The following is a 26,396-nucleotide window of genomic DNA, read 5'->3' on the forward strand; positions in this document are numbered from 1 at the left end:
ACTGATTTAATCTTATTGTGTATTTATATTAGACCCCAATAAATTAGTACTGGTTGGTAGTTTGTATTCACACGTTTCGAATTGTAAAATGTGAACTTACAAGGATTGTTTAAAAGAGCAACACACAAGTTTCTTGCTCGTTCTTCTCATGATGAGACAGCTTTCCGAATGAGCAGTAGATAAAAAAAATTGTTATGACTATTCAAAAGTGCTTAAATTAAGTTTATTTGAATAAATGATTTTCTATTCTATTCTATTATATACTAGTTGACCCGCGCAGTTTCGTCTCCATCACACTTACTTGACATTTATCGTTATATGTAATATTTTTTTAAATTATAATATGTGTTATTCTAATGAGCTATATTACTGTAATGTTTCATAAAAATCCGTTCAGTAGTTATTGCGTAAAGACTAACAAACATCCATTCATTCAAACTTACAAACTTTCGCGTTTATGATATTAGTAAGATGCAAAGTTTGTATTAACTACGTCGGATCGAATCCGCGACCTCCGAATGCTGAGACAATATGTTCACCCAACTATACCACCAAGGACATGTATATTTTTTTAACCTGGACAATTAACACAGCGCCATCTAGTCCCACAGTAAGCAGAGCTTGTGTTATGGGTACCAGACAACTGATATGAATACTTAGATATTTTTTTGTAAATACATACATAATATACATAGAAAACTCCCAGACCGATACAATCATACTCATGAATACAAATGTTTGGACCGTGCGAGGAATCGAACCCGCGACCATCGGATGTAAAGCGGTATGCTAAACCGCTAGTCCACCGCGGCATCATTACATTAGAACATACGTTCATTTATTTCAGTTGGTTCTCCCAACACATCCACGGATCTCTAAACACGACAATCTCGACTCCGCCCAAATGGAGGAATCCCGGCTGAATTGAATGGACTATTTAAACCGTATACCTCGGTAACATTTCATTTATTCCCATCCTGACTGTGTTCCTATAACGAACAGCATTTTATATAAATCATTACACTTTTAACCTCATGTAAGTATTATTTACCATACTAATGAAAATATTTAATTTTATATGCAAATTTATAATTTTATAAATCTTCCAAAATTTATTAAATACTATTTTGACTAATATGATATACAAATAAATTAAATATTTTTGTATTTTTATCCTAGTCTTTCTATTCTTGGATTATTTATGCATTTATTTCAATTTATAATGTAATTTCTATAAATTATAATTAATATTTATTTTTTTTTTAATTGCCCTAAATTTTATATCAAATATAATTATAAATTTATTTAGAAATTTTATTTAATTATATGTTTGCTCTTTAATATTTATTTGGAATAAATTCAACAAGTTTATATTATAATGTACATGTATAAATTTAATTTATAAACAGATTATGATTTATGATAAAACTTCATTTTGTTAGAAGTATGCACCATTTAATTAAATTTAAAATTAATTTTTATATATTTTTGTGAAAAATAAGCATTGCCTAATGATCTGAGATGATTTTAAAAAAATATATAAAATAATAAATAAAAAAATATTAATAGACTAATTATTTACTATATTTACATAAAGGGTAATTAATTTTAATATTTTGATTATTAAAAATTAAATAAAAAAAAGAGCTATAAAACTATTATTAGTATATTAAAATAGTTATAAATATTTCCGTTCATACCAGTCAAGCAATCCGTAAATAAAATTTAATTACTTATTATATAATATACATATAATATAACATAAAATACTTTAAAAATAAATCTCAATAAATAAACCTGTGAAAGAAAACAACCATAGTGCCAAGCCATTACAAAAGAAAAAAAAAGAAGTTTAAAAATAAAAACGTGGTGTTCAACCGTGCCAGTACCGAAAAATGGTAGGCACTAAAATAGTAGGAAGAATTTTTTAAATTCTCAAATTATATATATTATTTCTATTCTTTGTTATTTATTACCAGTAATATTAGTTAATATTTTTCTGCGTAATGTCATAACTTAATCTGTTAGTAAACATCGTGTACTAATCTAATAATATTAATCTTATTAGTCACTTACGAGTGTTAAATAATCCTTTATTTAATCTAAGTATAAATATGAATTTATTTTGCCTATAAAATCTAGTAATAGTACCTACCTACCTTCCTTTATTTCTTATCAATATAATAAAAATATATAGATAAACTTTAAATTTGTATATTTTTAACTTATTAATTTCAAAAAGGTACACTTTGAAAAATGTCGCCGGCATAGGTACTTACTACATCCTCTATTTATGTTATATATATACATATCTCGATTATAAGATTATTTATTTTTTTAAATATTGAAATAATGTAGATCTTGTTATATACGAAATAGTATGTCAACAATCGTGATAGATATTAAAATAGTATTTATATATGATCAGTATTAAATCTCATTAACGACCAACCATAAAAAATCACCAAGATTGGTTTGAGGACGCCATTTCACTTTCATCAGTGTAAAGATTTTCAAAAATTGCATCATTCAGACTTGTACTACAACTAACCAATGGGCAACGCTGAATTCTCCGGCAGGCACAATGACCTTCATATCATTCTACAATTGGTCATCCTATGAATTAGTTCCATTTCACGTAATATTTTTTTTATTCTATTTAGGGACATAATAAATATAATGTTTATAAACAATATATTTATACAAATTACCTGATTCATTTTATATAATTAAAATAGCGATGTCTATTCAATTTACTAATAAACGCATACATTTCTAATTTAATACAGTGAATAAATTTTGCTTAAAACAGAACGTTATCAACAACATGCCGACATGACTTTTTCATTACTGATCTTAAATTATAACCTTTATGACTACTGAATTAAAGTATAATATTGCCTGCGTATACTTGAAACTTATAACTATTGGTTAATTTAAAGAAAATATCTGTCAGAAAATGTCAAGCGAAACGAAACGCCCGCAGTTGATATTCAAGCGGCAGAATGAATGGTTTAATAATGAGTTTATCTTTTTCGTAATGGTTAGTTTTAGTGAACGCGTATTTCAATTACCCACAATGAGACACAAGTAGAATAATAAAGTGAACAAAATATCTGTGATAAGTCCATTTGAACGCGGCGCATTCCTTTTTTCTCGGTTTCACATATGTAATTTATTTCTCATCACAGTGTCGCGAAAATGTGCGATTCGGTGAAAGCTCAGAATGCTTCAGTGATGGAGAACCGTGTAGATTTAATGAAAAAACCTGGAGAAGATCTAATGAAGGCAACATCGACGGACCAGAACGGCAACGAGCAGAAAGTTGGTAAAGATCCACTTTGGATTTTCGGCTACGGTTCTTTGTGCTGGAATCCGGGTTTTGAATATCTTCAAGCAGTCAATGGTTACGTGGATGGTTTCTCCAGGAGATTTTATCAAGGGAACATCACACATCGGGGCAGCGAGTCACAGGTGAGTGAAATATGTATTTTTCAATATAACATAATAAATTTTAGGTCAGTGGACTACTTCTAATGACTCAAGTATCCCACTGAAAAGAGTCTGTAACATGATCCATTTAGGATCTGATTTTTTTTTAATCATTATATCAATATTAATAGGTTTGCACCTAATATTTGTGGCAACATCAAAATTACCTGTCAAGTTTCTTCCTAATTTTGCTCAAATGAAATAATCAGCTCAAATAGTTGAAAATATTTAATATAGATATATATTAAAATTCTTTATTTGTGAAGTATGGGTAACAAAGGGCTTAGAATAAATAATTTAGTTATTTTTTCTGCAATTACACATACAAATAAATAAAAGAAATACATTTATTAATTATATTATTTTAGGTATTACTTTTAGTCATACAGAAATTTATATCCTTCCCATACAGCTACTATTTATTTTTCATACCCTTAAGTGAAAAGGGCTGTCCACCCCTAACAATTTATTTTTATTTTTAGACAATTTTTTCTTATTTTTTATAATGTGGTTAATAAATACAAATACAAACAACCTTAAATTGTCACCCTTCTATCGTGAACCCCTATTTTTTAATAGCAATTATTTTTTAAAAACAACATCTGCGGTTTCAGCTAGTGTATATATTATATGTATATTGTCAGATGTGTGTATGTTCAGCTGTGTGGTTGGAAAATTAAATATTTAATAAGTGAATAATGTTGACTTTAAAATTTCACATTTTCTAATCTATAGATGTAAATAAAATTGGAGTGTCTGTTTGTAATATTGAAATAATCCTTTTTTACTACATGCATATGAATATAAATATGCAAAAAAATATTTTTTACAATTCTTGTTTCTTTGTCTGTCTGTCTATTTGTTCCGGCTAATCTCTGAAATGACTGGACCGATTTTGATGGAAATTTTATTGCCAGGTAGCCTAACTTTATTTTAGAAAAATTAAGGTAAATTCCACATAGACAAAGTCGCTTGTACAGCTAGTATAAAATATAACTAATCACATTATGATGATATTGCTGGTTTTGTAAGCGGTTTCCGTTGAAGATTAAGGAGCAAGGTGGCTGCAGAGAGAGAGTATGAAATTGGCTCCTCTGCCAACCCAATTAATCATATGCAGATAACATGGAGAAGGGTTATTGTTCTTCTCCCTCAGGGACGGGGGCTGCTTCCCCATCATATTACAATAATTCTGTAGTTAGTACTATACTAAAAAGTTTCAATATCAGACTAAAAATGTATATCTTATATATAAAATTCTCGTGTCACAGTTTTCATTCCCATACTCCTCCGAAACAGCTTGGCCAATTCTCATGAAATTTTGTGAGCATATTTAGTAGGTCTGAGAATCGGCCAACATCTATTTTTCTTCCCCTAAATGTTAGGGGTAGTCCACCCCTAATTTTTTTTTATTTTAAGGCAAAATAACGTTTGCTGGGACAGCTAGTATATAATCATAATATGATTTATTTATTTCTCCTCACAAACATGATAGCAACAATACACATAGTATTCTATTATAGTAAAATACTTAAATTTATTATTTTAAACAATTTACAATACATACATACATAGATGTATCTATACATATAAATAAAATTGGAGTGTCTGTTTGTAATATTGAAGTAACCTTTTTTTACTACATAGATATGAATATAAATACGGTACATACACCGAAATAACATTTTTTACAATTTTTGTCTGTCTTTTTGTTGCGGCTAATCTCTGAAATGGCTGGACCTATTTTGGTGGGACTTTTATTGGCAGGTAGCTGATGTAATAAGGAGTAACTTATGCTACTTTTATTTTAGAAAAATTAAATTAAATTCCACGCGGACGAAGTCGCGGGAACAGCAAATAACAATTGAGTCGCTTCACTCACTTTCAGGTATGGTTCGTATGACATTTTTGAGATACAAATTAGACCATACTATAATTCACTAATTAGGTGGTTGAGTTATGAGTTTACTGCTAAAGCAATAACATTAATTATAGGTATAATTATAGAACTCTGTGGTCTAGACCAGTGATTCTCAAAGTGGTCTATATCTATGACAAACTGCAAGATCTACGTTAGTGGTCAACTTGTTTTTACATTATGTTTTCACACTAAACTTTACGCAGTTTTGTTACTCTTTCACGCAAAAATAACTGAACGGATTTTGATGAAACTTTACAGTAATATAGCTTATACATCAGAATAACATATAGGCTATAATTTAGAAAGATATTATGTAAATTGGGCGATATATAATGATAAATATCAAGTGTGATGCAGAAGTTGCGCCGGTCGGCCAGTACAACCATAAAATTCGTATCATTCAACAACTCACACAAATAGATGTGTACTATGAAAAAAGTAGATTAATAGATCACTGATTGCGAATTGGAGGCTGAACTGAAAACGAGATATCCGCAAGTCAATGTAGGGTTGTCAATACTTGGAAATTTTGACCGCATACAAAAAAATCATAATCCTTAGAGATAGCAAAGTGGCCGTCCATTAATCACGTGATCTTTTTTAACCCCCCCCCCCCCCTTCCCCCACCCAGCATCACGTGTATTTTTAGTACCTACAAAGAATCTTAAAATTTTTAGAATACCATCTAAATACAGGTATAAGTAAAGTATAAACTTATTTTATTCTGAAATTAAGGACCATGATAAAAATCTAGACATTTTTATCATGGTCCTTAATTTCAGAATAAAAGGTTGCAGATCGTTTTTGATTGGCATAACATAAATACACGTGATATCTTACTACACCCCTCTAGAAGGAGGGAGCCCTTGTGATATTTCGTGATTTTTGTCCAACCTCCCCCTCTCCTTTCAAGTCTCACGTGATTAATGGATGGCCCCAAAGCGTGTATTAGTCATAAAAAAAATGCCGAAACTTAGAAAAATCATGAAACTGAAGCAGTTTATCCAATTAACAATGGAAATCAGAAAATAAATTTAATATTTTTTTTTTTTAATACTTAATTGATCACGTGACCGCGCAATTTGTTTATGCCCTCGTACCTCGTACAGACTCGTACAGAAGACTAATAAAGAAGTACCTAAAGAAGACCTAGCAACACATTTCCGATAAGAGTCGGATGGATGGTACCGACGACGCCGTTCGATTGATTGATTCGAATATAACCGTTTGCTAGCAATGTAAGGTACATTAAGTACATTCAAATTCAAATTCAAAAATCATTTATTCATGTAGGACATTTTAGCCGCTTATGAACGTCAAGGTTTTACAATAGAATTTTTTTTCCCTACCGTCCAGTTCGGTATATAGATCCAATTGAGAAGAACTGGCAAGAAACTCAATTGAATTACTTTTTTTTTAAATCCAGATTTTTACAATGTATAGGTATTTATATAGGTGTCTATGTCTAACATTAAATGAAAATCCCGAACATGAAAACTATTGCCATGCACGCTCGTCATTCAAGTAATCGTTTAGTGAGTAATAGGTCTTGCTCAGTAAATATGATTTAACAGATGTTTTGAATTTATTTAAGGGTAATTCCAATAATTATTAAGTAAGGTACGTTAAGTCTACCTTATCGCGGTCCCCCCCAAAACCTATTGTGGTTAATTCCTGGTAAATTCATCACGATGGACTAACTGACTTGACCTCATGCCCTTCGTATCATCCGCCAGCGTATACTGTTAGCGCAGGCACCACTCCATCTTACACACATTTAAAAAAAAACGACGTACCTTTGTGTTGTAATGCCCTTTAGATTTTTTTAGAACTACTTGTCTATCTATCTACTGTAAAATTATGGAATACAAAGCTTAAATAAAAAATAAACTATTGTAATGCTTTTGACCACAGCTGGCCTTTACGGCTTCACCGGACGATGGGGGGCACTCCAAATCCGCGTAAGGAATTATGGAGTGGCTGAAGGCTTGCTTGACGGATATGACTTTAGTTTGATGGAACCGCTAAGGGTTCGAACTATCCATGTATATGCAAAGATTGTCCTAAAGTATCTAGTACAAGGGCTAAAGTACCGCTAGGGCGAAACCGTACCAGCCGTCCGAATCGGAAATGTGTGGCCGGGCTAATGTCCTACCATCATACAGTTGACAACCCTGGTTCTCTGTGACATCTGAACAAACAGTAATATGTACAAATAGTCACCAATATATATTAACCGTATAACCTTATTTTATTTTTATCGGTTCATTGACCCAATCGCCAGCTACGTTTACCTTTTTGCGTCGTTTTTATTGACATATCAAGGTTTATCCTAATCCTATCTAATTGTTTGTTTGTATGTCTGTCCAGTCGATCAACTCTGGAGTCTAATTCCTTATCAAGGTACACCGTGTCACATCATTTCATATTCATGAATATAGTTATTTATTTTAAATAAACACTAGCTGTTCCTGCGACTGCGAGTGCGTGAAATTTTATTCTATTTTTCTAAAATAAAAGTAATTTAAGTTAAGCCTAAGTTACTCTTTGTTACGTCAGCTACCTGTCAATAAAAGTCCTGTCATCGGTCCAGCCATTTCAGAGATTAGCCGGAACAAACAGAAAGACAGACAGACATAAATTGTAACATATGTAATTTGGTGTATGTACCGCATTTATATTCATATGCATGTAGTGAAAAACTGTTATATCAATATTACAAACAGACACTCCAATTTTATTTATCTTTATAAAATTCTCGTGTCACAATGTTAGTTACCATACTCCTCTGAAACGGCTTGACCGATTTTTATGAAATTTTATATGCATATTCAGTAGGTCTGAGAATCAGCTACTGTCTATTTTTCATACTCATAAGTGATAAAGGTTGTCCACCCCTAACATTATTTTTTTATTTTTTGTGCAAAATTTTTAATTTATATTTTTTTATGTGTCATTAAAAAAATACATGCAACCCTAAATTTTTACCCTTCTATTACCAACCCCTATTTTTTTATAGCGTTATTAATACACGGCAAAACAACGTTTGCCGGGACAGCTAGTTAGTAAGATAAAAAGATACTCAACTTCGAGAAATCCATATTAAAATACTTACTGGAACTGTGTTATTCTGCCCATAGAATGTTATCAGAGTATAAAATAACGACAAAACTGCAGACGGTACAGCGTGAACAATAGCTATTACAAACTAAAACAAATTGAAATATTTTCTGTATAAAACATACGTATTTATATATTAACTAATTTTTGCCCGCGGCTTCGCTCGCGTTAATTTATCCCCTTAGGGGTGGAATTTATCAAAATCCTTTCTTAGGGGATGCCTATATGACAATACTAACGTTTGCCGGGACAGCTAGTATGTATAAATTATTGAATTTTATCCAATAGGTGGGCTTAATGCTCAAATATCTTAAGCTCTACCAGATATTCTTAGGCCGAGCAGAGATATTAACTTATGTATATATCTTTATGTACGTATGTAACGTTATATAGCCGGTCTATTAACTGATATCTGTTATCAGAATTGATTTTAAATGGTTAAATCAATTTAGTATAGTATATTTATCTTGCTTTTGCGCCAGTTATAGAAAAGTTGCGAGGTAACAGATTGAGCTGGTATGGGCATGTTATGTGGAGGAACGAGGATCATGTGTTATGGAAAGTGTATAATATGAATGTGGATGGATGGAAAGAGAGAGGACGCCCTAAGAAAAGATGGATGGATTGTGTGAAAGATGATATAAATAAGAGTATGCTCAGGTATGACGGCCGATAGAGAGCAGTGGAAGAGAATGACATACTGCGCCGACCACAAATCTAAATATATATAACTCAAAGGTGACTGACATAGTGATCTATCAACGCACAGCCCAAACCACTGGACGGATCGGGCTGAAATTTGGCATGCAGGTAGATGTTGTGACATAGGCATCCGCTAAGAAAGGATTTTGATTAATTCTACCCCCAAAGGCATGAAAGTTTGTATGTAATTTTGTCAATTTTAAACCGATTGGGCTGATACGCGATCGAGCAAAAGCTAGTAATGGTAAAGCAAAGCAATGATAATGATGATGATGATGATGATGTTTATCTTTCCTTTATTTTGTTTCAGCCTGGCCGTGTAGCAACACTAGTAGAAGACAAGGAAGTAAGGAATAGTCATATTATATTTATTATTACATAGTATAAAATAAAGTCGCTGTCGCTGTCTGTCCCTATGTATCTTTAAAACTACGCAACGGATTTTGAAGCGGTGTTTTTAATAGATAGAGTGATTCAAGAGGAAGGTTTATATGTATAATACATGTACACCCGTGCGAAACCGGGGCGAGCAACTAGTCATTACATAATATAAAACAAAGTGGCTGTCTGTCCGTCCCTATGTATGCTTATATCTTTAAAACTACGCAACGGATTTTGAAGTTGTTTTTTTAATAGATAGAGTGATTCAAGAGGAAGTTTTATATGTATAATACATGTAAACCCGTGCGAAGCCGGGGCGAGTAGCTAGTGTAGTATAAAACAAAGTAGACGCCGCTGTCTGTTCGCTTATATGTTTTAACTACGCAACGGATTGTAATGCAGTTTGCAGCAATCGATAGAGTGATTAAAGAGGAAGATTTATATGTATAATACATGCGTGTTATAGTATAGAATTAGCCGAGAGATTCAAAGGTTTGTAATGCATACATGGCGAAGCCAGGACAGATGGCTAGTAATATCATATATTCACTATGACCTACTACTCCCAATTAGAACATATCAAAGTTTGTGAGTTCGTATTCAGTCGACAAAAAAAGACATTGTGTCTATTTATATTTTTGACTGATTCCTCACTAATAGAAACACTATTAACAAAACCAAATTATTCCAAATTAAATACACATAATTCATAAACAGAAAAATAAATCAAAACCAAAAACTAATTACATCAAACAAAGTGTTATAGAAATTCAAATCAGCGATTATTACTAAAATATTCGACTTTAATATACATTATTTATATCGTTAACTGGGTCTTAATAATTAATAATTGTATGGTACATTTACCTTTTTGCTATATAAATATTAAATAAAAACTCTACATAATTCACCGGATCTTAACACGAATAATTTTATGGCACTAGCCGTTGTCTCAAGACGAAGGTTTACGACCAGTGGCGCCAGTGATGACTTACGGAACAGAGACGTGGTCGCTAACTATGGGCCCCATCAACAAGCTCAGAGACACTCAGAGGGCAATGGAGAGGGCTACGCTCGGAGTTACTCTGCGTGATCGAATCAGAAATGAGGAGATCCGCAGAAGAACCAGAGTGACCGACATAGCCCGAAGAATTGCGACTCTGAAGTGGCAATGGGCAGGGCACATAGCTCGTAGGACAGATGGCCGTTGGGGCAGTAAAGTCCTCGAGTGGCGACCACGAACCGGAAGACGCAGCGTGGGAAGGCCTCCAGCAAGGTAGACCGACGATCTGGTCAAGATCGCTGGAAGGCATTGGATACGAGCAGCGCAGGACCGATCGTCGTGGAGATTTTTGGGGGAGGCCTATGTCCAGCAGTGGACGTCTTCCGAGCTGCGATGATGATGATGATGAGCCGTGGTCACGAGCTGACTGAAGTAACAGCTAGTGACCACGGTATAACACCCGGTTAATAATATAAAGTTTCTATTTAATATTTATATAGCAAAAAGGTAAATGTACCATACAATTATTAATTATTAAGACCCAGTTAACGATATAAATAATGTATATTAAAGACGAATATTTTAATAATAATCACTGATTTGAATTTCTTTGTTTTGATGTAATTAAATTTTTAATTATTAAGACCCGGTAATAATAAAAAAAAACCACTTCAAAAAACAAAAAACCGAGATCATCCTCGGCAAATGACAGCATAGACGGGAAGCGCAAACTCAAATGAATCCTAATTTACACGTTGCTTAAACACATACCTCTAACCACCCAATCTCCGATAACAGTCGTGCATATAGTTTTATTACTTTATTTTCTAAAAAAAAAACTAAAATAAAGGGAGTAACTTAGGCTAAGTTACTCCTTATTACTTTAGCTACCTGCCAAAAAAAGTCCCATCAAAATCGGTCCAGCCATTTCAGAAATTAGCTGGTACAATCAGACCGACAGACGACAATTGTAAAAAAAATATTTTGGTGTAGTAATCCTAATTTACACGTTGCTTAAACACATACCTCTAACCACCCAATCTCCGATAACAGTCGTGCATATAGTTTTATTACTTTATTTTCTAAAAAAAATCTTAAATAAAAGGAGTAACTTAGGCTAAGTTACTCCTTATTACATTAACTACCTGCCAAAAAAAGTTCCGTCAAAATAGGTCCAGCCATTTCAGAAATTAGCTGGTACAAACAGACCGACAGACGACAATTGTAAAAAATGTTATTTTGGTATAAGTACCGTATTTATATTCATATAAATGTAGTAAAAAACGCTTATTTCAATATTACAAACAGATACTCCAATTTTATTTATATGTATATATATTATTTCTCATTTAATACAAGAATGGAAGAACACCGGTAGGAAGCAACTAATAATACTATCATAATTGTATATGTACGTGAAATATTTATTTCCGTACATAGTTAGACGGCCGTGACTACTTCGAGTTAAAAACATTACGATTTTTTTATTCACACTAAAATAGATAACCTTATAATTATCACCAATATTGTTGTCGTTTTATTTTTAAGGAAACTGATAAGTTATTATAATGAACCTGTATAATGTACAGGTTCATTTTGACTAACAGTCAAAATAATGTACAGGTTCAGGAAAGGTTTTTCTATATTTGTGTTATGTACTTCGATGTTAATCATTACATAGTATAAAATAAAGTCGCCGTCCCTGTCTGTCCGTCCGTATGTATGCTTAAATCTTTAAAACTACGCAACGGATTTTGAAGAGGTTTTTTTAATAGATAGACTGATTCAAGAGGAAGGTTTATATGTATAATACATGTACACACGTGCAAAACCGGGGCGAGTAGCTGATAAGCTAGTACTATAATAAATAGTGCCTGTTGATGTCGTAGATTATTTTGACTAACAGTAGAAACAGGAAAGGTTTTTCTATATTTGTGTTGTTGGTATGTTAATAATATAAGAATCAAAATTTCTTTCTTTCTTTCTCTCTTTCTTTCTTTTTTTCTTTCTTTCTTTTTTTCATTCATAATATGTAGTGCCTGCTGATGTCGTATCCGTCAGGCGGGAGTTGGCCTTCAGCCGCTCCATAAGTCCTTCCTTTGGTTTGGAGTCCCATCTGCACTCGCCCCTTATCATTCGGGTGAAAATGTAGAGGCCAGATGCGGTCAAAAGCATTATAGTTTTATTTACTAGGTCACCAACATGGTTTATATCAACATAATCCCCAAGTATCGTTTAGAAAAAGTTAATAGGTCTTTTATGGGAATAGGTATAAAAACTTACAATAAGATACCAAAGGATATGTTGGAATTACCCTTAAATAAATTCAAAACATCTGTTAAATCATATTTACTGAGCAAAGCCTCGCTGTACAGTCCGTTTGTTACTAGTTAAGGGAGGGGCAGGGAAAGCCGCGGGAACACAAACTAACGGGCTCTAATATAATAATCTGTGCTTACGATGATACAAGGTAGATTTTGAACAATCTGGTTATTTATACAATAATAATAATAAATACTATCAAAACTCTCTATGAAATAAAGTAATCAAAAAAGAGGTACATTTTGGATTGTATTCATTACACGCATAAATTAAATTACTGTAAAATTAGTGTGACTTCTGTTGCTGCAGGTTAGATGACCAATAATTTGTCAGGCTTGTACGATGTTACTTTTAGCAAAATGCATGCTGAACTGGATTCATCTGTCGAACGGTTTCTAACAGGGTTTTTAATGTTATTCATCTCTGAAAATAATGACTCGCAGGCATAGGTAGGTGGAAATATTGTTAAAATAGCATGAGCCAGCTTCTTCAAACAGTTTTATGATCGACGACGTGCCCAAAATATTGTGTCGCGTGCCGTCAATGGTACGCGTGCCATTGGTTCGCTAACCCTGCTTTAGACTATTTCTGTACCAAATTTCATTTAATTCGGTTTAATAGTTTAAGTGTGAAAGCGTAACAGACTTTCGCATTTGTAATATTAGTAAGAAATTGCCATTCAATTTCATTTAAAAAAAATGATTATTAATTTAAATTACATTATAACGTATTTAAAATCTTTTTTTTTAATATTTCATATTAAAATTCTCTCGCTGTAGAATTTTCACGGAAAACTTCAAAATCAGAAAGAACCTTGGTGAATTATCGATAGTTAGTAATCGATTAGCTTTTGTTCTCGATTCCGACATTGGAATTACAACTCGTTTACCAATATAATTTCATCATTGCTATTGTACTAATTATTTTGTCATTTCACAATCAGTTGTGACTTCGGCGTCCTTTATTTCATCAGCGGCTCATTTCTATTAGGTTTAATCAATGTTAACTATGACCGTGACGTTTGGTTGGGTTTAAGTGGTTTAGGTTGACGGCCTATGTGGTTTAGCGGTTAAGACATAGCCTTACTTCCGATGAGTGCGGATTCAATTTCTTGCGCAGTAAAAACGCTTGCATTCATGAATTTTTAAGTGTAAATTGACTGTATCACGAGGATTTTTTTGTGGATGATAATGATATGGTGCCTGCGCTAACGGTTTACGCTGGCGGGGCACAAGTGGAGGATGATAAGATGAGCATGAGGTCAGGCAGTTAGCCCATTGTGACAAATTCATTAAAAATGTATCACGATGGTTTCCAGGAGGAACCGCGAGGAGGTCGACCTAACATGGTACATTGCTAGCAATAGGCATTACTAGTTTTCTTTACTTACAATACCCTTCCCCCCTATACTCATGTGTAAGATAGTGGATAGTATATAATACAAACAATATTGGTCTGCGAGTTTCCTATGTAGTTATATGTTATACCACCATACAACCAAGACCGTTCAGTCAAGAGTATGCAGACAATTCTTACTAGTATTATAAATGCGAAAGTAACTCTGTCTAGACAGACAGAGTTACAGAGTGAAAGCGAGACAGACAGACAGAAGTCTGTCTGTCTGTCTCGCTTTCACACCGAAACCATTGAACCGATTTAAATGAAATTTCGTACACAGATAGTCTAGACCCTGACAAAGGACTTTATAAGGCAAAACAAGGGTTGCAAGGGGTTGAAAGGTTATATGGAAGTATCGTCATTTTACGCAGACGGAGTCGCTGGCGCAGCTAGTATGATACATATGTACGTATATTATATGTAATCTATATATATTTTCAAGCGTTTCGAATGAACGATAGAATAAAAAAATATATGACTATTCAAAAGAGCTTATATTAATGTTATTTGAATTAATATTATTTCGATTCTATTCAAGGTCAGATAGAGTCGAAATTAATGTGGTATTTCTTATTACATCACATCACACGCCGGCACAAAATTACAAAGTCAACGCCTCGTCATATGAAGACGTCAGTTTTACAACATCCTGTGACCTACACACATAATAATTACGTCATAGTTATTATTCAGTTATTTCCACGAAAGAAATATGAGTAATAACGATAATTTTAGATTTTGTACGACAAATATGGACAGACAGACAGGACAGAATAGTCGTGAGAAAACACCCCTTTCTATTAAATATATATAGTAGCGCAGGCGGGTGCATCATTGTATTATCATCCATAAAAAAACACAATCTTACTCATACAAATGTTTGTATCGATCAAGTAATCGAACCTGCGACTGAACTGAAGTAAAACGGTTCTAAACCACTAAACCATCGAGCCCATTCAATTAGAATGTAGGTTTGTAAAGTAAGTAATTATTCACAGCTGGTAACTTAATATAGCGAGATTGGGGCGCGCTATATTAAGTAACTTGCATGACACGTGTTATTTTATATCGCATGATATTAAATAACACGTGTCAAGCAAATGTTCATTTGCTATGCCATTATTGTATTTAAATATTTAAATTAATAATTGAATGACTTATAAATAAATGTACAATATGCAGATTTGGCCAAACTGAAGAGGAAACACCAGAGGAAAGTGATTGTGAACTAGTAATTGCAATTTCTAACAATGTGCCCATTTCATAAGCTTTATTGTATTCTATATATGTGCCCATTTTCATTTATTTTGTGAAGAATGTGGTGTGTACGCCACATTCTTCACAAAATAAACAATTTCATTTCAATGTATCATGTTAGGTCGACCTCCACGCGGGTCCTCCTGGAAACCATCGTTGTTAAATTCTTAGTGAATTTGTCACTATGCACTGAGCTGACCTCATATTCACCTTATTGTTCTCCACTGGTGCCAGCGTAATCTATTAGTGCAGGCAGGTGCACCATTTCTTTATCATCCATAAAAAAGTAAAGGCTACACACATGCTATGTGGTTGTAGCCCACTGACGCATAAGAGATATATCTCCTTTGGAAAGTATACAATCTATCCTGAGGAGATAAGAACCGTCGCTCCTTAAAATATCCTTAAATTTTTGTCCCTCACGGGTAGCGAACTTTGAAAAAGGGCGAACACAATACATCTATGTAGGTCGCAGTGTTATAGGTCCAAGAATCCAAAATGACCAGGGCATAAGCCTATCGCCATATTACAATTTGTTTTGATTTGTTACTGGTGCTCTCCGTTACCGGAGATTTAGTCAGAAAAATTATATACGTTTATTACGTCCGCCAGATCCGGTTTTTTTTCTTTTTTTTTTATGGCTTGGCACTATGGTGCATTTGCCAACATCAGATCCAGTCTTATGGCCTCTCAAAATGTATAGGAGCAGTAAGCTATGTTTTATACATCAATTGTAGAAGTTTACATTATGGACTACTGTAGTACATAATGTACATTTCTGCTTTTTAAAGTACTCTTAATAAAATACAGTATTAAAAAACAAATGCAGTAATTGCAGCCGTGCGAAACCGTGGCAGTTAATAAGCGAAATTTTATACATTCATAGAAATCTGCTTTGCCGACTGTACTTTATTAAATATAAATAATTAAAAAAAAGTTTTGTACAATAGTTGCAGCCGTGCGAATCGCTAGTATATCAAATTCAAATTCAAAATATCTTTATTCATATAGGTCTATTACAGACTTATGATATGTCCAATGTACCATCAGTTCGGAATGATTTCGAGATGAGAACTGACAAGAAACTCAGTTACATTGTTCATCAGACAAGTAACTCACAATACGGCAGTCACCGTCCCGAAATTGCCTCCGCCGATTTACCGGTCCAAATAGTGGGACATGTCTGTCGCACTATACCGGTCAGTTATGCAGTTGATACTCGAACAATACATACACACATTTACAGTTTCCCACCACTGCCCGTCGACCGCTTATTCGTCAAGTAACTTTACTAAAGGAATTACTTTAATAGCTGTGCCCGCGGTTTCATCCGCAAATTTATAGGCTATATGTTATTCTTATGTATAAGCTATATTACTGTAAAGTTTCATCGAAATCCGTTCAGTAGTTTTTGCGGGATAGAGTAACAAACATCTGTCCATACTCACAAACTTTCGCGTTTATAATATTAATAACTAGCTACTTCGCCCGGGTGTACATGTATTATACATACAAACCTCTCTTGAATCACTATGTATAAAAAAAACCGTTTCAAAATACGTTGCGTAGTTTTAAAGATTTAAGCATACATAGAGACGGATAGGGGGTCATTTATTCAAATAAACTTAATTTAAGCACTTATGAATAGTAAAAAAATTTTTTTTAATCTACCACTTATTCGGAAAGCTGTCTCATCACAAGAAGAATAAGCAAGAAACTTGTGTGTTGCTCTTTTAAACAATCCTTGTAAGTTCACATTTTACAAGTCGAAACGCGTGAATACAATCTACCAACCAGCACTAATTTATTTAGGTCAAATATAAATATACAATAAGATTAAATCAGTCGTAGTAATAAATGGAGCTTCATTTTACAGAGTTCTCATTAGAGCACATACCATTCGATTAAAAAGGGAACAATCAACATCGGTTTAGTCAGATTTGACATACATTTTTTTAGTTTCTTTACATATTGCTCCGATTTTATATCTTTATTCGGAAATTCATATGTACATTTCAAAATCTTTTATTTTACGAAACAGTAAACCACGTAGTTTTGAGCTTATATCATTCAGCTAGTAAGTCACACGTGTATGTACGAGTGTGTATTTATTCTCTACGCAGACTGCATGGCGCCATGCAACGTTATATACGAGATATTTTTAGATCTCAGTACATTCATGATTAACATGCCGTAGATTACCAGTGCTGATATTTTAAAGATTATAACCAAAAGTCTTCTAAATTGTTTCTTATACTCTAAAAACCGTTTCAACTCCACGCTGTCATTTCAGCGAAATAGCGATTACGTGACATTGCAACGAGGTTACTAAATCGACATTCGATAGAAATAATTTCTATCGATATGTAAAGTTGCGTTTACGTTGCAATGCTAGTTGACAGCGTCAAATGGCGTCAATATAATCGCATACATACGAAAATCGTTGCGAACGAAGTTAGATAATTAGCCCACAGATGTACTGATGAATTTATTCATTCAACACAACAACAACAATCTCTTTATATTTAAACTAGGTACTCGCCCCAGCTCCGCACGAGTGTACAGGTCTTATATATATATATAAACCTTCCTCTTGAATTACTCTATCTATTAAAAGAAACCGTTTCGAAATCCGTTGCGTAGTTTTAAAGATTTGAGCATATTTAGGGACGGACTGCGACAGCGACTTTGTTTTATTACTATATGATTCGATAATAGAAAGAGACTTTGAAAGTCATTCGCGTGATGTCTTTTTTTTTCCGGACTACTCTAATGCTGTTGGCCGCAGCTGGCCTTTACAGCTTTCCGCTACCGTTCAGTAAAGCTGTAAAGGCCAGCTGCGGCCAACAGCATTAGAGTAGTTCTATAATAAACCTCTTAACTTGCTATTTCTGAGGATTAAGACGTAATATTTTGTTTAATACTGTCCTCTAACACTGCCTTATCACACATATTTGTTATATGAAATATGTTTATAGATATTTATATTGTCCACCTGCAAGGTCTGTTACCTTAAAGTGTGTCAGATAACAAACCTATCACTAACTATATGTATATAGAAATCGGTTATTTTATAGATAAAATTCACTATCATTTTGTTTTATTTACATTAATCGTTTAGTCATAGTGTAGATGTTATTATTATCATGTATTATAGGTATTAAATCTAATGAGGTTAAAATAACATAGAATTATAATATTTCTTGCATAAAAGTTAAAGTCAAAAGGACTTATGCTGGCAGTTTTTTTTTTAGTTATTATTTTAGTTTCATTTTTCGGACTACTCTAATGCTGTTGGCCGCAGCTGGCCTTTACAGCTTCATCGGACGATAAGGGCGAGTGCAGATGGCACTTCAAACACGCGGAAGGACTATGGAGCTGCAGAATGCGAACTCCCGCCTGATGGATACGACTTTGGTACCACAGGAGTATTTGAGACGGAGATATCATGGGAATGACTTTCAAAGTCTCTCTCTATTATCGAAACATTACATAGTATAAACCAAATGTCGCTATCTGTCCGTCCCTATGTATGTATGCTTAAATCTTTACAACTACGCAACGGATTTTGAAGCGGTTTCTTTTAATAGATAGTGATTCAAGAGAAAAATTCAAATACATAGGTAGTAAAAGAGGGCTTCAAATTAACATCCTTATTTAGAAAAACAATTGTTGAATCCACAGTCCGTCAAAATAGTTTTTTTTTTATATGGATGATAATAGAATGGCGCACCCGCCTGCGCTAACGGTTTACGCTGGCGGGGCACCAGTGGAGGATGATAAGATGAACATGAGGTCAGGTCAGCTAGCCCACCATGATAAATTCACGAAGAATTTATCACGATGGTTTCCAGAGGGAAACATGTGGAGGTCAACCTGACATGGGACATTGCTAGCAATGGTATTATTATTTAATATTTTTTGAAACCAAGCTTTTAAAGAATGTCCTGAATTATTATGATTTACCATAAACAACTTATCAAGACCTACATCTGGAGTACAGCCTTGTATGCCTGTGAGACGTGGACATTGACACAAAAGGAAAGAGACAAATTTGAAGCCTTTGAAATGTTGTGTTGGAGAAGAATGGAAAGAATTAGCTGGAATGATAAAATAAGGAATGATGACTTCATCATTCCTTATTTTATCATTCCAGCTAATTCTTTCCTTTTATTTGAATAAAAGGAAAGAATTAGCTGGAATAATTTTCCTTTATCTATGATCTGTCTCTTTTCTTTAATCCTCTCAAGCACTTGCTTGAGAGGATTAAAGAAAAGAGACAGATCATAGATATTATTGAAAAGAGGCGGGAAAATGTTGGGACACGTGATACGACACGACGAACTAATTAATAACATTATTGAAGGAAAAATAGATGGAAAGAGAGGAAGGGGAAGACCGAGACACAGCTATATCAAGCAAGTTAAAGAAAAAGTTGGAGTCGTGTCGTATCAACAGCTAAAAGGACTGGTAGAAGATCGAGGAAGGTGGCGGGAGCTCCACCGACAAGAGCACAGCTCTTAAATTATGAATGAAGAATGAATGAACCATTACATTATCAAATAAAAGAATAATTGTCTATTCTTTCACGGATAATGTAAATAACCTTATGAATAACAATACCTATTGACCTATTGACCGTCTAATAATGAAGTGTTATTACACTCACATCAATGAATAACAGACAGATAATGGCTGTTTTTAAATATATATAACAGATCACCGTTGTTAGAAACAAGCTACAATAACATTGGATGGTACTATTGAGTAGCGTCAAGTTGTCTCTCGCACTATATTAAATTAGTATTTTTTTTGTAATGAATAAGTTTAGGAAGTACGAAATTGATTAAAAAAAATAATTATGAGGAATGTTTCCACCTAATAAATTAATAATAATAATAATCTCAGGACAATTGACACAGCGCCATCTTAACCCAAGTTAAGCTAGCTGAAGCTTGTGTAATGGGTACTAGATAGCTGATACATATACATAGATATTTTTTTTTGGTAAATACATACATATTATACATAGAAAACACCCAGAGCGATACAAACAATCATACTCATGAATACAAATGTTTGTGCCGTGCGAGGAATCGAACCCGCGACCATCGGTCGTAAAGCGGTGTGCTAGACCGCTGGACCACCGAGGTCGTCTAATAATTATAATAATTATTATATAATATAATTATATTAATAATTATTATGTAGGTATTATTTAGTGTTCGTTCTATCTCTATTCAGAGACCTTTAGTCTCCCCTCATCCAAGCGCGATAGCAATATGTACTTTCAATCGAAATGCCTTAAATATTTATATTTTATTCTCTCTAATAACACAGTATAAAGGCAATATAAAGCATAATATAAAGGCATATTTTCGTTATTCTGAATATTCATAATACTATTTGTCTTACACATTTTATCAAATTTGATTATACGAATGAACTAAAGATAGTGATTTTTTTTTGGTGAAAATCGAATTTTTCAGTTATACGTAATTCTAAAAAAAAACTTGTTTTAAGAAAATATGAATAGTGATATTAGTTGCATTATCTTATGGATAAAAATTCATCGAGTTTAATTAGTTATTGTAGATAATTTTAGTAAGGATAGCAGCACGTTTTGTGTGGAGAGTCGAGTATTGATTATCAGCGAGTAACGTGGGCTGTTATTTATTTTTAACAAACATCAAAAATGCACTTTCTATGTTCGATCGCTATGTATGTTCATCCATATATTCATCAATAAAGAACAGATTAAAAAAAATGTGTAAAAGTTCCGTACTCACCAAGTCAGAATCTCAGAAAGTGTTCCTAGGAAAATAGAAAAATCTCAAATACGATATTGTTCAGTTAATTGTGAGTGTTATCTAGGGATTATTGGTTATCCATGTCATAAATTTAAGAGATAACGGTTTTATAGTGGATTGAACATGCGTACCTTTAAAAAACGAGATCCTACAATAATTGCACCAGTGCGAAACAAGGGCGGGTCATACTCAATGATAATGTATCTTTGTATAGGTGAAGGTAGCACTAAAGTCCAGTCAAGGATTTATTTAATTTATCTTTTACAGAATGAAATCATTTCTTTTTTATAATGTTATTAGAGACAAATAGTTAAGTATAAACTATTCTGTCGTAGTATAGGGAAGATCCTCTCCGATAGATCACTCGTCCAATTCAAAGGGGAATCGAAATTACAACAACCTGAAGTCCGAACCCCTAGCGGTGCTACCAGACTAAACTCGTATCCGTCAGGCGGGAGTTGGCTTTCGGTCGGTCCATAAGTCCTTCTGCAGGTGTGGAGTGCTTTCTGTATTCGCCTCCTATCGTCAGGTCAAGCTATCAGCTAGCTGGAGTTACGCGAGCGCTCTCGTGTTTGAGTAGTCCGAAAAAAAAATGTCAAGAAAAGGGTAGTCATACAGTTATAAGGATTGAAGAAGGAGCTCTATTGCTAGCAATGGAATGTTCCCTACAAAAGTATACCGTTAGCGCAGGCGAGAGCACCATTTCATTATCATCCTTTAAAAAAATAGCAACCACCAAGTCCTAGTGATTAGAGCAGACTATTTGTATTGATATACTTATTTATTTATTTATTTACTTTCACAACTATTATTACAGGGCTAAGCCCAATACAATAGTGTATCTAATTCTATATTATACATATTCGTTAACATAACATATAACATACAATGTTGTTTTTGTGAATTGACACAGACTACACACAAACAAATCCGTTGTTTCTGCAATTTTTTTTTTTTTTTTTATTTAATATTTTACGGCTCTGGATACAAGTCCTTTTTAGCCCAACATATGCTATTTTATTGAGAGTGGCCAGTGCGTGTGTCATGGGCGCCTTGTTTGGTACTACATATATATACTATATACTAAAATAGTCTATATTATGTTATGTTGACAGTCATATACCTAAGGTCAAAGCTCCGCTCATGTTTACAGATTGTCTATCGTGTGTGTACATCGTTGCTTATCTGAAATTGTCAAGTACCTTAATATTTTGGCCAGTCTGTTGCTGTGTTGATAAATATTATCGTTATCACACATAAGTCGACACGCGCCAGCTGTTAATGCAAGGAAATATTCCATTTTTAATTTAGTCTATACTAATGTTATAAAGCTGAAGAGTTTGTTTGTTTGAAAGCGTTAATCTCAGGAACTACAGGTTCGAATTGAAAAATTATTATTTTGTTGGATAGTCCATTTCTCGAGGAAGGCTGTAAGCTATATAGCATTAAGCTACGAGCAGTAGGACCAGAGCTGCAATGAAAATATTGCAAAAGGTGGAGAAATGAAACGCAGACGAATTTGCGCGGGTCAGTTAGTAAATATATATTTTTGTGTATATTTGTAGGAATATTTATGTATTTACATGTGTATATATATGTTTATTCATGTATATTCTATATAATATTATAATATTGTTTGTACCGCCAACAACTTATCTCTGCACAACTCATGGTTGCCTGGTAGAAAATGCCATTATGTGTTAAGTCCGCCATATATACTTGTGTATGACGCGCATTAAAGTTATTTAAATAAATAAATACTATAGAATATTAAAACACTTGACTGATACCACATCAATAAATTGAAAATTGATAAATTATTTTTGCACTGGATAGTCCATTTGTCGAGGAAGGGTTTAAGCTATATAACATTACGCTACGACCAACAGGAGCGGAGCTGCAATGAAAATATTGCAAAAGTTGGGGAAGTCGCGAGTCAGTTAATATTACTATATATACAATACTAACACTTGACTGAAACTACGTGAAGGATTTCTTGGACTAGTTCTTGTATTCTGCAAGTTATATTTATGACTAGCTTAACCTCAACTTCGGCTTCGAGGAATAGAAAGCAATCATCATCAACTGCTTCCTCCTTATCCAATTTATTTGTGATCAGCGTAATGTTTTCTCTTCCATTCATCCCTGTTCGCAGTCATCTCGTTATTTACTCTCTTTCTTACAGTATCATCTTTCACAAGTCCATCCATCTCTTTTTCGGCCTTCCTCTGCCCTTAGGTGTTACATATGAATGTGAATGGTTACATTCATATGTAACACCTTTCTTAATATATTACCTTCATTCCTACGCATTACATTATCATTCAATATTTCTCATTAAATTCAAGCATAGGTTCTGTGTGTAAAAACTGTATATAGACATTAATAAAATATATATGTAATTATGAAAATATAATATAATATAATGTATACCCTACAGTAAAAACTTCTATTAAAAACTTCCCCTGCTTGAAATCGCAGTGGGAGCCTAAGAATTTATAAATCCAAATATATACATATAAAAAAAAATTGTGAAACAAATAAAGGAGGAAAAAATAAGATAAAATTCAACTAGTCCCAAGCTAAGCAGACCAAACAAGAAGATACAATTTTCGTTTTAAATACATACATACATAATATACATAGAAAACACCTAGACCGATACAAACAATCACACTCATGAATGCAAATGTTTTTACCGTGCAAGAAATCGAACAGCGACCATCGGACGTAAAGCGTGCTAAACCACTAAACCACCGAGGTAATCAAAACGTTTCTAATCCAAACTAATGGACATTGAAACCAATTTCTAGATAAGTAATGATATGTAATATAACATAGTATTGTACTGTTATCATACAACTGTTTGCTCTTCCACGTTGTCCATTAATGTAATCAGGGGCGTAGCTACCGCCGTATCTGCCGTATTTTATAGAGCCCCCAGGTCACGGGGCCCCGTGCGTAAGTAGAAATAAACATCCCAAATTTTTTGACAAAAGTAAAAAAAACTATTTTTTTCCCTGCGAAAAGCGTGCCTTCAAAAAAGCAAGGAGAGTGTATATTTAACTTGAAATGTTTGTGAAAATTTTGGAAAAAGTGACAGATAATTATGATGAATAAATATTTCTTTTAATTTTATGCATTGATTTTTCTTTTGTGCGAAATATTTACCTTTCGTAAGGGTAAACAAATTTTTATACGGGGCTGAATAAATATTTATTTTAACTTTATGCATTTTTTTTCTTTTGTGCCAAATCTTTACCCTAGCGTAAGGGCCCCCAAATAAACATTTATACGGGGCCCAATGCGCGCTAGCTTTTTCTTTATCTTTACTCGTCGTAAGGGCAAACAAATTTTTATACCGGGCCCCATCAAGGCACGCTACGCTTCTGAATGTATTTGCTTGTTTTTGTACTAGTTTCCATAATGCTATCACTTTAGTCGCCATTACACGTGCAAATTAATACTGTTTACATTCTGCTGTCAATTGTATGTGTCATTACGAATACATAAATTGGATTTCACTCGCGGATCACTTTCTAATTCACGATTACATAAAAATCCGCGGAATTCAATCCAGCTAGTCAGTGTTCCCGTACCTTAGTTAATGTATTTGTTTGGATTCAGGTTTTATTTAAAATATACAGAGCCCATATGACATGTTCTTTTAAAATAAATTCAGAAATTTAATTATATGTTGTTGTTTTTTTTATTAATTTCGAGATCTGTGTCATGTCTGTGTCATGTTTTTAGCTTTAGATTGTTAGTGTTATTGACTACAGTTATCAACTTTAGCTAATCAGGTACTAAAAGTATTAATGTGTACTTCCATACGAGACGCTTATATATCCGTTTTACATTTTCTTTTGATCATTATTATACGTACATTCTTCTTCCATAATTGTGAACTATTTTCAGACATTTCAAAGAATAATTTTTAACTATTTTGAATTCTTGTCTTACTTCTTACATACTAACACACAACTTTTACGATGCATCTATTTTTATAAATCTGGACAATATAGTTTCAGTGTTTTCAAACAGATCTGTTTTTTATTGATTAAGATATTTCTGCATTAGCTAACATTTACCAGTCTGTAAAATAACAATAATAATCATATAAATCAGGATAAATTACACAGCGCCATCTAGTCCCAAGCTAAGTAAAGCTTGTGTTATGGGTACTAGACAACTGATATAAATACTTAAATACATTTCTGTCTAATACAAACAATAATTCTACAATACATACATACAAATGTTTGTACCGTGTGAGGAATTGAACACGCGACTATCGGAATTGTTGTGTAGTTATGTTTGATTTTTATTTATGTATGGTAGTATGTCGTAAATGTTTACTTTGTGTTGTCCGCCTGGATTTATGTATGTATGTGTATTATTATTATTATTTTATTATGTTTATTGTATATAAAGGTGTCCGCTGAAAACCAGCGTCTTGGTACCCCGTCATGACATATGCTGAGCGGAGACCTATTTGGTACTGTAATTATTAATATAAAAATGTAAATTACATTTTAAAAATTATTTTCAGTGTACCATATAAACAATTTTCTTTCTTTCTTTCTTTCTTTCTTTCTTTCTTTCTTTCTTTCTTTCTTTCTTTCTTTTCTTCTTTCTTTCTTTCAATTGAGGCGGTGTTAACCGCCAAAACTACTGAGGCCATCTGTATTATGTGCTCTATATAGAAATCGTCGTAATGATACAGTTCACAACGTTCTACTTACAAAAAACCCATTCTCAATAAAAAGTGTCCACCTCTTATATGTGGATTTTCCAAAAGTAGGGCGTCATATAACAATTCGATCTAGTTATTTGTACGAGCAACAGATTTATATACTGCCATCGTAAATAGATATGATCATGCGGACACGGTGTGGACGCGGAAGGCCAGTCGTTGTCCCCAAAACGTTAACAAGTTTAAATATATCCCAAATTGTTAAAATATAGATTTTTGGCTGTTGCTCGTGCT

General features: G+C 33.4%; 1 protein-coding gene across 1 annotated transcript in view; it reads left to right on the forward strand.

The window, feature by feature from the left end:
- The first annotated feature begins 970 nt into the window (after positions 1 to 970).
- LOC131842361 (glutathione-specific gamma-glutamylcyclotransferase 1) overlaps positions 971 to 26,396 on the forward strand; it is a 33,397-nt gene continuing 7,971 nt past the window's right edge. The window contains exons 1-3 of the mRNA XM_059190903.1: positions 971 to 1,036; positions 3,192 to 3,474; positions 9,546 to 9,581. Of these exons, the coding sequence (XP_059046886.1) occupies positions 3,202 to 3,474; positions 9,546 to 9,581 (309 nt within the window). The 5' untranslated portion in view covers positions 971 to 1,036; positions 3,192 to 3,201. The remainder of the gene's footprint in view (positions 1,037 to 3,191; positions 3,475 to 9,545; positions 9,582 to 26,396) is intronic.

The sequence above is a fragment of the Achroia grisella genome, unplaced genomic scaffold (genome assembly GCF_030625045.1).
Source record: "Achroia grisella isolate CSIRO2021 unplaced genomic scaffold, CSIRO_AGI_Agris_v1 utg2167, whole genome shotgun sequence".
Taxonomy (NCBI): Eukaryota; Metazoa; Arthropoda; class Insecta; order Lepidoptera; family Pyralidae; genus Achroia; species Achroia grisella.